This window comes from Cucurbita pepo, chromosome 2, assembly GCF_057944985.1.
Source record: "Cucurbita pepo subsp. pepo isolate OVF chromosome 2, ASM5794498v1, whole genome shotgun sequence".
Taxonomy (NCBI): Eukaryota; Viridiplantae; Streptophyta; class Magnoliopsida; order Cucurbitales; family Cucurbitaceae; genus Cucurbita; species Cucurbita pepo.
The window spans coordinates 15329058-15340944 of NC_141799.1; the positions used below are offsets into that span (position 1 = coordinate 15329058).

The 11887-nt window shown below is 38.8% G+C and overlaps 2 protein-coding genes across 4 annotated transcripts; both read left to right on the plus strand.

The window, feature by feature from the left end:
- Nucleotides 1–2894: 2894 nt before the first annotated feature.
- LOC111789034 (uncharacterized) lies at nucleotides 2895–7346 on the plus strand. Of its 3 annotated transcripts, none has more exons than XM_023669649.2 (8): nucleotides 2895–3231; nucleotides 3682–4167; nucleotides 4803–4968; nucleotides 5069–5119; nucleotides 5517–5699; nucleotides 5835–5928; nucleotides 6088–6788; nucleotides 6876–7346. In XM_023669649.2, the coding sequence occupies exons 2-8, from the start codon at nucleotides 3704–3706 to the stop codon at nucleotides 7176–7178; spliced, it is 1962 nt and encodes a 653-aa protein (XP_023525417.2). In that variant the 5' UTR covers nucleotides 2895–3231; nucleotides 3682–3703; the 3' UTR covers nucleotides 7179–7346. The 3 variants fall into 3 exon arrangements, with proteins under 3 accessions (XP_023525417.2, XP_023525418.2, XP_023525419.2); XM_023669650.2 differs by having other exon boundaries at nucleotides 2896–3231; nucleotides 6091–6788; XM_023669651.2 differs by lacking the exon at nucleotides 2895–3231 and having other exon boundaries at nucleotides 3915–4167; nucleotides 4832–4968.
- A 144-nt stretch (nucleotides 7347–7490) lies between these two features.
- LOC111789035 (uncharacterized) lies at nucleotides 7491–10929 on the plus strand. Its single transcript, XM_023669652.2, has 7 exons — nucleotides 7491–8201; nucleotides 8398–8447; nucleotides 8535–8574; nucleotides 8748–8825; nucleotides 10069–10185; nucleotides 10293–10372; nucleotides 10507–10929. Exons 1-7 carry the CDS (start codon nucleotides 7632–7634, stop codon nucleotides 10613–10615), a joined length of 1044 nt encoding a protein of 347 aa, XP_023525420.2. The 5' UTR covers nucleotides 7491–7631; the 3' UTR covers nucleotides 10616–10929.
- Nucleotides 10930–11887: the final 958 nt, after the last annotated feature.

Here is an 11887-nt window from a genome sequence, read left to right on the forward strand (position 1 = left end):
CAAGCTCAAAAACGAGGTCTGTTTGCTCCTGACTCGAAAAGTATCAATCTCAATAACTTTGAAATTACGATCAACTAAACCCACAATGTATCCACCACGATAATGCCATATAATCCTCACATACGACAATAAACCTCTCCCATCAACCGATCATTTGATTGACGAACAAAGCAGGCTTAACCTATTTTTTAAACTTTTTTTTATCACATTCTTTTGTAAATATAGGAAGAACACACTAAAATCCCATAAACAATTATAGCATTGACTTTCTCTCTCCTCCCATTATTTTATTTTACCCTCCTTTCATTTTCTTGTAAAAATATATGAACAACATTAAAAAAAATTAAATTTTTAATGATAATATTGACTCTCTCTTTTCATATATGAAGAATATAACAAAATCCCACAAAGAAAATGCTAAAAAGACTAAATTTTTAATTATTATTTTCTAAAATTTAAAATTAAAATGTGAATATGAAATTAGGCAATGATTAAAGAGAAGGGAATGAATTATTAATTGGAAAGGATTATTATTGGGTTGGTTGAGAATTAGATAATATAATTTCCATATTACCAAACTTTATAAATTTATACATTTTTATTTAAGCTCTAAGGTTGTACACAAATTTGGTGCACTTCCACTTCATCCATTACCTGCCCTCTTCCCTACTCTTAAAATTCCCACCTACCTAAGTTTTCGAGAAATATAATGTCATCGTCTTTCTTATATAAACTAAATATCGACCCGTTGAAATTTAAAATTTTAATTATTATAATAAAAATTAAAAATTAAAATTTATAAGGAGGTATGATAATAACCCTTTTGGTTTGTTGGGGCAGATAGGTTAGAAGGTAGTTGAATGGTTGATATCAAGGTGAGTTGAGATGAGTTGAACAACCCATGCTTATCAACAAAGCAAAACAAAACAATTTCAAACAAACCCATTGGTTGTCATTTAATCATAATCTATATAACCCTTAACTAATGTAATATTAATAACTTTTCAAAAAAAAAAAAAACACAACCGTACGCTACTTATTACTTGTTTTAACCTAGCCAACAAGTTAATCGTGAAAAATTCAGACATCACGGACAACGTTGGCGTATGCTCGGTGTCACAATCATACTATGAAGAGAGTAGGTTGTGACCCTCACGCCATGACAAGCAAAGTGGCGTCCCTCAAGAGACGCCCATCCGGCCATATGCGGGCCAATATAAAAGAGTGCTATGATGCGATCGAGGAGGACGATGCATCATCCAACACACCATCACGCAAAGTGGGCATTGAAGACATGTTGAGACCTAAACATACCAACACACCACCACTCGGGTCTCGAGTCACGTTTGAGATAAATGTTTTAGATATCATGTAACTTTGGGGTAGGGAGAATTTGACAATAACTTAAATATCATATAACTCTGAAAGCTTGATCAACCCAACTTTATCTATATGGTTGAGTAGGGTTCATTACTTTCTTAGAATTGTTTAGGTTGAAAAAATTTACAACTCGAACAATTAGGTTCGGTCTAAAGAAACTTCGACCGGACCTAACTAAACTTTAAGATTACGCAACGGGCTTTATATTTTTTATTTTTTAAAATGCTGACTCATATAAAAATAATATGGACATAAAATAAAATAGAGGCAATAATATAAAAATAATGGGTGTGACATTTAGACCCCTTATGCATGATTGATGTTTGTGAGATTGAATGATTAAAAATAATTTCAAACATTATCCATTACAACTTTGATGTGTAGCAAAAGAAACTCAACATTTTTGAATGTCTACAAATGTAAGCTAAGATCTTGGCCACATCACATGCAAATCCATTGAAACAATAAAAACACAATAATTTTGAAAGTTTTTAAATGTTTTTGAGCCACAAAATATTTATCAACGGGATCTTAGATCACAAACGGTTATGATGGGTTTCAGGTTCCCATGTGATGTCTATAAAGTCGTTTTTTTGACAAGTTTTAGTTAACATAATATGCTCTTAAATGACTTATTAGGATGACTGTATTCTCTTCACCAATCATTATCATATAGTTGGTTTTGTTAAGACGAATGATCAAAATGTGATATGGTTCGTGATTTAAAGAGAAATATGACGAAATGATTGCTGGAAGAAGGGGCGAATGAAAAGGAAAGACTTAAATTTTTTTTTTTTTTTGTGAGGGAAAAAACAGAAAATAATGTTATGAATTTGGGAAGCAAAGAAGAGGAAGGACCATGTTTGTATCATGTGAGGATTGTCCCCTTTGCCATGTGCATTAATTTTCCTCAATTTTCCCCCAATTTCTCACCTATTTTTCACCTTCTCACTTTTAAATGGTTAAGAAATATATCATTGGAGTCGAAACCTTATAGAGGATAATATCTATTAGTGGTGGACTTAGACTATTATAAATGACATTAGAGACAGACATTGGGTGGTGTGCTAGTGAGGACGTGAGCCTTAAAGGGAGGTGAACACTGGGCAGTGTGCCAGTGAGGACGTTCGGCCCCAAAGGGGGTGGACATTGAACAGTGTGCGGACCAGGAGACTCGTGAATTATAAAAAACAACCCCAACTATAAAAAAAAAAAGAAAAATGAAAGAGTGACGTGTGAATTATGAAATCAAATAGAGGTAAGAATAATTGGGCCAGAAGATTAAAGAAACTTGGCCCAAAAGTTTCATCTTGGTCTTCTGGGGATAGGCCCACAAATTAATGGGTTGGGCCTTTGTTACAAACACTGAAATTTACAACTTCACAATGACAAAAACAAACTATAACTATTAGATTCAAAGTAATTTCTAATAATAAGGATTTAGTCAATACAGAATTTACAATTTGACCTAAAAATATGAAGTTGGGATGGAAAGATGATCACAAATATGACTATTTTCTTCCCCAAGTCTATCTGTTAAACGTCAAATGGCGCAAACTTGATTGAAGCCGTCTTTTGTGATGAACTTTTTCTTCCCAAAAAAGGGTTCATGAGATAATCCAACGAAATCTTTGTCCGTATTAGCCACCATTGTACCCAACATTCAATCTATATATAAGCATTCAACAATCTTCAGAGAGGGTCTTCCTTCCATCCTTCACACTCTCTTTTTCCTCTCTCTCTCTTCATTTTTCTGGATCCACAAGCACTCTCAGATCTCAATCGCCGCCCTTCTCCTCCATCTTAAATTCCATTGGATTCTGACCCACTTCCCCAATTCGCCTCTACAAGGTAAGTTTCCCCAACCCCACTTGTTATTTCAATAGTTCTGTTGATTACAGATTGTTATATTTGCTTGTTTTCCATGTAATCGAATTGGGTTGTTGTTGTTTGTTCATTTTCTTCTCATTTTAGTTACGTGCTGCTCTCCCAGATCGTGGGGCTTTGTTGTATTGTCTGAATTGGACTTGTGTAGTGTTATCTTTAGATTGGGTTGTGAGTTTTTGTTTTGTAGCTTACGATCCATTAGTAATGGCATTGCTGTTTGTTAATTAGTATTGGATCTGCTTTATATGAGTGAATATGAATGAGGATTGGGATTTGGGATTGAGGGTTTAGGGTTTATGAATCTTCTTGTTGTTGTTCACTTCAGAAGGGTGCCTATATGCGGTTAATCATTTGAAATCTGTGAAAAAGAATTGGGACTTCTTCTGTAATTCATTTAAACTGTTTCTCTTTCAGTTTCTCTATATATTTATAAACCATGTGGAGGTTCAAGCCTTTCATGCACAAAGAACCATCTGGTCTCGAGGGTCGCTCGATTGATGTTGGCAATCTTAAGATTCATGTTAGAAACGTCATTGCGGAAGGCGGATTCTCTTGTGTGTACTTAGCCAAGGATGCCCTACATGTTTCGAAACAGTATGCTTTGAAGCACATTATATGCAATGATGTGGAATCTCTTGAATTGGCGTTGAAGGAGGTTTCTGTAATGAAATCACTCCGAGGCCACCCGAATGTTGTTACACTTTATGCCCATACGATCGTAGATATGGGACGCACAAAAGAAGTTCTAATTGTGATGGAATTTTGTGAGAAGTCTTTGGTTAATGTCTTGGAGAGTAGAGGAGCTGAATACTTTGATGAAACTCAAGTTCTCTTCATTTTCCGAGACGTGTGCAATGCAGTATTCGCAATGCATTGTCGTTCCCCGCCAATTGCTCACAGGTAAACATGGTAGCTAGTTGTCTATATCCCAACAATCTCTCTCTTAAAAGTTATAATAGCTTCCACAATATTCATTCTGTGGTCTTCCATGCCTAGTTAATGAACTAAACTGATTTTCTCTGCTAGTAATTTAGTTGTTTAACTGATGTTCTGTAGTTAAGATATAAAAGATCTCTATTCAATATCTCTGAAGTCATGTCTGCTGTGAGATCCTACATCGATTGGAGAGAGGAACGAGTGCCAGCGAGAATGCTGGCCCCGAAGGTGGGTGGACTGTGAGATCCCACATCGATTGGAGAGAGCAATGAGTGCCAGCGAGGACGTTGGGCTCCTAAGGTGGGTGGATTGTGAAATCCCACATTGGCTAGGGAGGAAAACGAAACATTCTTTATAAGGGTGTGGAAAACTACCCCTAGCAGACACGTCTTAAAAACCGTGAAGGAAAGCCTGAAAAGGAAAGCCCAAAGAGGACAATATCTGCTAACAGCACATCTGCTCTCTGTTATTTGTGGTATATGGTTTTGGTTGATGTAATCCCAACCATGTTTCGAGGCACTTGTCATTGGTGTATGAATTATGTTCTTTGTTATGGCTTAACTAAGATCTTGATTTTCTCTTGTGATTGCGATTTTCAGAGATTTGAAAGCTGAAAATCTTTTGTTAGGCTCAGATGGTCACTGGAAATTATGTGATTTCGGAAGCACTTCTACAAATCACAAGCGCTTCGAGAAGCCCGAGGAAATGGGCATTGAAGAAGATAACATCAGGAAGCATACTACGCCTGCCTATAGAGCCCCTGAGGTATTAAAAAATCCATATCTTGATCTTAATTTCTTTTGCAGTTGTGATATTTGGTTGTCAATATGTTAGTAATTTTCATCTATTTCCTGTTATGACACAGATGTGGGATCTATTCCGTAGAGAACTTATAAATGAGAAAGTTGACATATGGGTATGTATACTCTTCTTTTTTACCGATCACGAAAGGTTAAATTGTGATATAGTGTAAAATCCCACCTCGATTGGGGAGGAGAACAAAGCATTAAGGGTGTGGTTACAAATGGTATCAGAGTTAGACACCGAGCGGTGTGCCAACGAGGACACTGGGCCCCAAGGGGGGTGGATTGTGAGATCCCACGTTTGTTCGAGAGGAGAACGAAGCATTCCTTATAAGGGTGTGGAAACTTCTCCCTAATAGACGTGTTTTAAAACTGTGAGGCTGCGGCGATACGTAACGGGTCAAAGTGGACAATATTTGTTATTAGTTCTCAACAATTTCCTTTGCAAATGAACTTATAAAGAATTGATGTTCTTTTCATTTATGAGATTTGAATTCTATTACACGACAGGCTCTCGGGTGTCTTCTCTTCCGCATATGTTACTTCAAAAGTGCGTTTGATGGAGAGTCGAAACTTCAAATTTTAAATGGGAACTATCGAATTCTGGAGTTACCGAAATATAGCTCATCTATTACAGACCTAATCAAAGATATGCTCCAAGTTTCACCAAATGACAGACCAGACATCACGCAGGCAAGCGCTTTGCTTGATTGGCCATTCATCTCCATGAATTTAGGTTAGTTTAGATTACTCATGTCGATGACGATAATAGTTGTCAGGATTCTCATAATTCCTTCCCGATCTTGGGGTTGGTTTGTGCCGTGGCAGGTCTGGTTTCGTGTTAACAACCAGCTACCTGTTCGATCACGAAAGTCATTACCTGATCAGCCACCTGACATGCAGTCTACAGAGAAACAAGAAGGTGAGGGTGAAGGTAGCTTAAGGGTTCATTAATTTGATTAGTTCTATGTTGTCTAGTTCATCAAGAAAGCAGAGGTCGTTTATATCTGTAGTCTCCAAATTTGTGAAGGGATTAATTATGGTATGGTGTTGAAGTTTGTTGACATAAATGTTATCTTAGCAGGCGCGTTGAACCTTATGAACAAGTCCTCTCCTATGCCTCGTAGAAGTCCGCCCCCACCTCCATCGGTTAAAAGTTCATCACAGGCAGCGCATACGCCGAAGGCCACAGGCGGAGGGGGAGTTGGAGGAGGACCGCTGGGTGCTTTCTGGTCTACTCAACACGCCAATGAAACGACTAATAAAGATACAAGCCAAATTAGGTTCGACGAAGAATCAACCTCTCATAGTACCTCGAAACGCGAGAGGATTAATCCAAACAATCATTCTGCAGTTAAGAATGCTAGTCCTGGGGATAGCAACCAAAAGTCAAATAAGACAGTGAGTGATAGTGGTTCATTCAGAGACTTTGAATTATCGTTTTTCCAGAACGAAACGGGATGTAGCTCTAATGGAGCGAAAGCATCAAAACCCGAGAATGCAGCCTTCCAAGACAAAGCTTTTAACAATTTTGTTGCTGAATTTGATACCTCTAAGTTCAGTTCAGATGTCACTAACAACAGACCAGGAAAGGAAGTAGCAGCATCAGAGGCTGAGGTGGAGAAGTTGAAGGAGCAACTGAAGCAAGCAAACATGGAGAAAGCTGAAATCACATCCAAATTTGAAAAGCTGTCTGCCATCTGCCGGTCTCAAAGGCAAGAGATACAGGAGCTCAAGCAATCACTTGCTGCTAGGAACATTCAGCCTTCTACCGTACCTCAAGTATTTCCTCGCTTCCTTTTTCGTCCTTTCGATTTGGTTTTCCAAGGAAAACCACCATCTTTATGCATCTTTTACCTCACATTTCAGGTACAGAAGGCCGATTCGAATACTCGAACCCCCGATGCAAAGCCATGGCAGGCCCTTGCAGGAGAATCCCCAATCCAGCAGCCTGATACGCCTGAAAAGGGTGTCAAATCTGTGAGGACTAGAAGCCTGCCGAGAAAGCAGGCTTCTCCAGAAGGCACTGGTTTCGAAAGCTGGGGCTTTGGATCCGAGAGTTTTACAGCCGTGTCTGCTGGAAGCTCCAACGCATCCAGATTAACTGGTGAAAGGTCTAGTTCACAAAGAATTGACAGAGCTTCACAACCTGCTGGATGGGCGGGTTTCTAGTTCCTCTGGCCATGATAGGGAGCTGAACGTGATCTTCATTTCATTGTTTATTTATGTTTGAAGCTGAATAGATGAAATCAAAACTTTACTTGCATCTTTTGAATTGAACTATGTTTGGTGGTGACTTAAATAATTAATATGATCGAGTCTCGAATCCCATTATGATCATTGAATGAATTAAAATATCGATCTCGATTGATGTTTTTACGTTTGATTTCTCGAATCCAATTGTTTAAAGATTAGAACGAAAGCAATAAAGTCCAAGAACACAAAAAAAGTAAACTTGGGTGAATTCAAAATAGTAATTTTAAAATTGATTTGATTCTCCTGAACGGCACCCGCGAATCCAAGCCCCCAATCCAGTCGATGCACGGAAATTCAAGTTTTTTTCTTTCTTTTGGCTAATTTGATATTCAAACAATCAAACCACATACACCCAAATTCCCCGCCACCATGCCCGACGACTCCCTCCCCATCTCCACCAACACGACGCCCGCCGCCGTCGATGCCACCACCACCACTGTCGCTCCGGGTTCAATCACTCTAACTACTGCTGCAGCCACCACCACTGCCGCTGCTATTGCTCGTCCGCTTGCGAATCAAGCTCCGTCGAGACCCATTTCTTCAATTCCTCAAACCCACCATCTCCACTACCCTCCTCAAGCCCTCTACGCGGCGCAGCGCATTCCTATTCGAACTCCTAACCACCAATTGCCGAAGATTCAGCAAGATGCATCTCAGGCAATTCTTTACCCTGTTGCTTCCTCCGGCCGCGGCTTCGTTCCTCGCCCCATTCGGCCTCTTCCCACCGATCAGGCGGTCATGGTAGCCAACCCTGGCGGCTACCCACACCGCCCCGTCGTCACTTTCCCGCATCGGCCGATTGGGTCGCCTCATTTGGACTCCATGAGCCATCCAATGCACTTGGCGCGACCTCCCAATTTGCCGCAGCAGTTGATTTCCCTTTCTGGGTCCGCCATTTCGGGCTCGATTAAGGGTGCCCCCAATTCCTCTGATCCAAAGGTTTGCTGGGTTGTAATTTGATTTAGCTTTTGACGCAATAATTTCATGGGTTTAAGGAGTTCACGTTTCGGCACCTTCCCTACAAGAATTGCTAGATTTAAATCTGATTTTGAGTTACCCGTTGGTTCTTTCATATCATTTTTCGAATGCCCAAGTTTCTTTTTATACTTTAAATTTGTTTTGTTACCCTTTCAAGGTTTTTCCTCCATCAACAATCTGCGAGTCAAATGGATGTAAGGAAATGAGGTAATGGTTGCTCCTTGTGTAACATATCTTTCATTCATGCTTTACAAATCATTTGACATTCTGCTGTTCTGTTTTGCCTGGGGACAGAGTCAGAGATGATGCTCTTGCTGTGATTAGAGATCGAAAAGTAAGCTCTAAAATTCTTAACATCATGATTGTTTATATACGCGATTTTTATACGATTTGGTGGATGTTTTATATGTTTTTAGCATGAATTAGGGGCGTCTTCTTCATTTTAGTATGAACGATGGCTATACTCGATTCTCATTTTGGTATGAACTAAGATAGTAACTATGTCAGGTCCGAATAACTGATGGGGCTTCTCTTTATGCACTTTGTCGATCATGGTTGAGGAATGGTTCTCAAGAAGAATGCCAGGTTTGTGTTGTTTCTGATTGCAACATCTTTCCTTTTTGTGGATTTGAACTGCACTTTGCTGCTCTTGTTCTGATGCATGTTATTTAATGGATCTTTATAGGTCATTGGATTAGATTCGTGATTGATAGTTAACACTGCAGCTGACAGCCTTCTATGCTGTATCTTTCTTGTTCATATTTTGTTCATATCAATGTTGGATTTTTCATCGTCATTGCTGCAAAATGTGGTCTTTTAAGATTCTTTTATCTCTTCTCTATTAGTACAAACAAGTCAATAACCTGACTTAGAAATAGATTTTTGAGACTTCATCTTTGGTTTTAGAATGTTCAACAATCTTGGTGAAGAGTGTACATGTAACAGCGAAAACCCACCACTAACAGATATTGTCCGTTTTGGCCCATTACTATCGCCATCAGTCTCATGGTTTTAGAGAGAGGTTTCCACACCCTTATAAAAAATTCTTTGTTCTCCTCTCCAACCGATGTGGGATCTCACAATCCACCTCTCTTCGGGGCTCAGCGTCCTCGTTGGCACACCGCTCGGTACCTAGCTTTGATATCATTTGTAATAGTCTAAGCCCACTATTAGCAAATATTGTCCACTTCTGTTTGTTATGTATCGTCATCAGCCTAACGGTTTTAAAACACGTCTGCTAGGGAGAGGTTTCCACACCCTTATAAAGAATGTTTCGTTCTTCTCTCCAACCGATGTGGGATCTCACAATACAATAGCATTGCTCCTATCTTGTTCCATTGTTCCTTCATTAGCTTTACTAGTATGTTTCAACTCATTCTTTTCTGCATTTTAATAGACAAGATTCCGTTCTTTTACATATGATGGATGTTCCTGTCTGTGGAGACTTCCCATTCCGGTAGAAACTTTACTATATTGCAAGGCACTGCTCTCATTCCTTGTTGTATACAACCTACTTTTTTCCTGTGAGATCTCACATCGGTTGGAAAGGGGAACAAAACATTCCTTATAGATGTGTTTGAAAACCGTGAAGCTGACGACGATACGTAACTGTTAGTGGTGGTGGCTTTGGGCGGTTACATTTCCATTCCCGAAAATGCACTAATTGATCTGACTCATATACATCTTTTTCTCATTGGTGGTGTTGTTAGAGATGGTAGATACTATGCCGCCTCCCCTCAAAATGAAATATGAGTAACAATGAAGAATGAACAGGGGGGAGTTATTCTTCTGTTTTGTTTTTTTTGCTGATAATTTGTTCTATTGACAGCCACAATATGGGAATTTTTTGAGGCCTCTTCCTAGACCTTTGCCCATACCCGTGGCTGGTGCTGTTCCATCGCAGAAGAAGGAAGTCGTCGGAGACGAAGTTGACGAGGAAGATAAGGTTGGTTTCTGTTTAGTGTCATGAACTCTTCTCGTGCATGTTATTAATTTTATGAATCTTCTGCAAGGATCATTGGATATAGCTTTACCTGTGTTTCTGCATTTTAGGATGAGGGATCCATTGAGCACTTGTCATCGCAAGATCTATTAAAGCGACATGTTAAACGAGCAAAGAAAGTTCGATCACGGTGCGTACTTCCTTAGTCAAATTGATACGACCAGTATCCTCTTGCTCTCTCTTACTGAATCATGATGTTGGATACCTGTACATTCTCAGTTTGAATATAAATTTTGTTGCTTTCGATCCGTGTAATGCTTCCAGATTGAGGGAAGAACGGTTGCATCGAATTGAAAGATACAAAACCCGGCTCGCTCTTCTCCTTCCTCCGCCAGTCGAGCAGTTGAGAACTGATAATATTACTGGAAGCTGAGTGTTCATCCCAAAAAACTTGTCGAATTCGCTATGGACCTTTGTCCAAATCGTTCTTCCCAACGACAGATGAACTCGAGAAACATTCAACGGAAGCGCGGGGAGGATTACATGTAGGTAAGCATAGGAAGGTATTTGATATAGTTAGGTGATTCTTGTTCTGTCTTGGCAGCAGTTTGTATCATGGTGCTTTCTATCAAGTTTAAAAAAAGAAGACACAATGAGTAGGGCCATGTGAATAGTGAATAATTGTTCTTTACACTCTGGTGTGTGTGCGCGCGCGCTTTGACAAATACCATTAGTATCCATTGATGATGATGATGATACCTACACATTGCCAAATTGCATGCTTCCAAATCCCTCATAATCATGAAACTTTGAAATCTTTCTTGGAAATTGCAACACCATTTTGTCCCCTTCTAATATTTTCTCTAGATTCATTTGAATTTCGATATGATTTTGGTTTTTGATTTTTTATATCGAAACTCATAAGCTATATTATTACAAAATTATAAGTAAACATAGTTTTAGAACTTGACTAAACACATGAGATCTTACATCGAGGACGTTGGACCTAGAAAAAAGTGGATTGTAAGATTTCATATTAGTTGGAGAGAGAAACGAAATATTCTTTATAAGGTCTGGAAATCTCTCCCTAGGCAGAGAAAGTCCAGTATAGAACTCTTACTAAGAACTAAAAATATTGTTTTGAGAAAGAGACAAAAAGCAATGGGTATCTTTTGTGATGTGTTTATGGTCATTTTTGAGCTGTGTGCTTTGGAAGTAACTATGAAGTAGTCTACTACTGCCCGCATGAACCCTAATTCGTAAAAGTAGTAGACATGTTCGGAAAGGTGGAACATCTATTTCATAAATTTAGTACAGTACACGGATCTAAAAATTTAAAGACTAAATATGTAATTTAACCTTCCTAGTACGTTGTTAAACTCAAAGTTGATAAAATCGGGCGTGAATCATGATGGGTTGGTCGGTGATGATTGAGGGTAAATAGAACACATACATATATATTAGGGTTTGATGGGTATGAAGGAAGAAACTCCACGCCTTTGAACATTAATCATAAACCTATGATTTCAAGTTGTTTTTGTCTATATATAAAATTTATTTTCGTTAAATAAAATTGGTAGAAATTCATAGATATAACGTGACATCATTTACATAAATGATGTGTTTTATCCTTTTCTTTTTCTCATTTTCTCGACATTTCTATCTACAATTTTATACATCTCTAGATTCAACGTCGACCGTATGA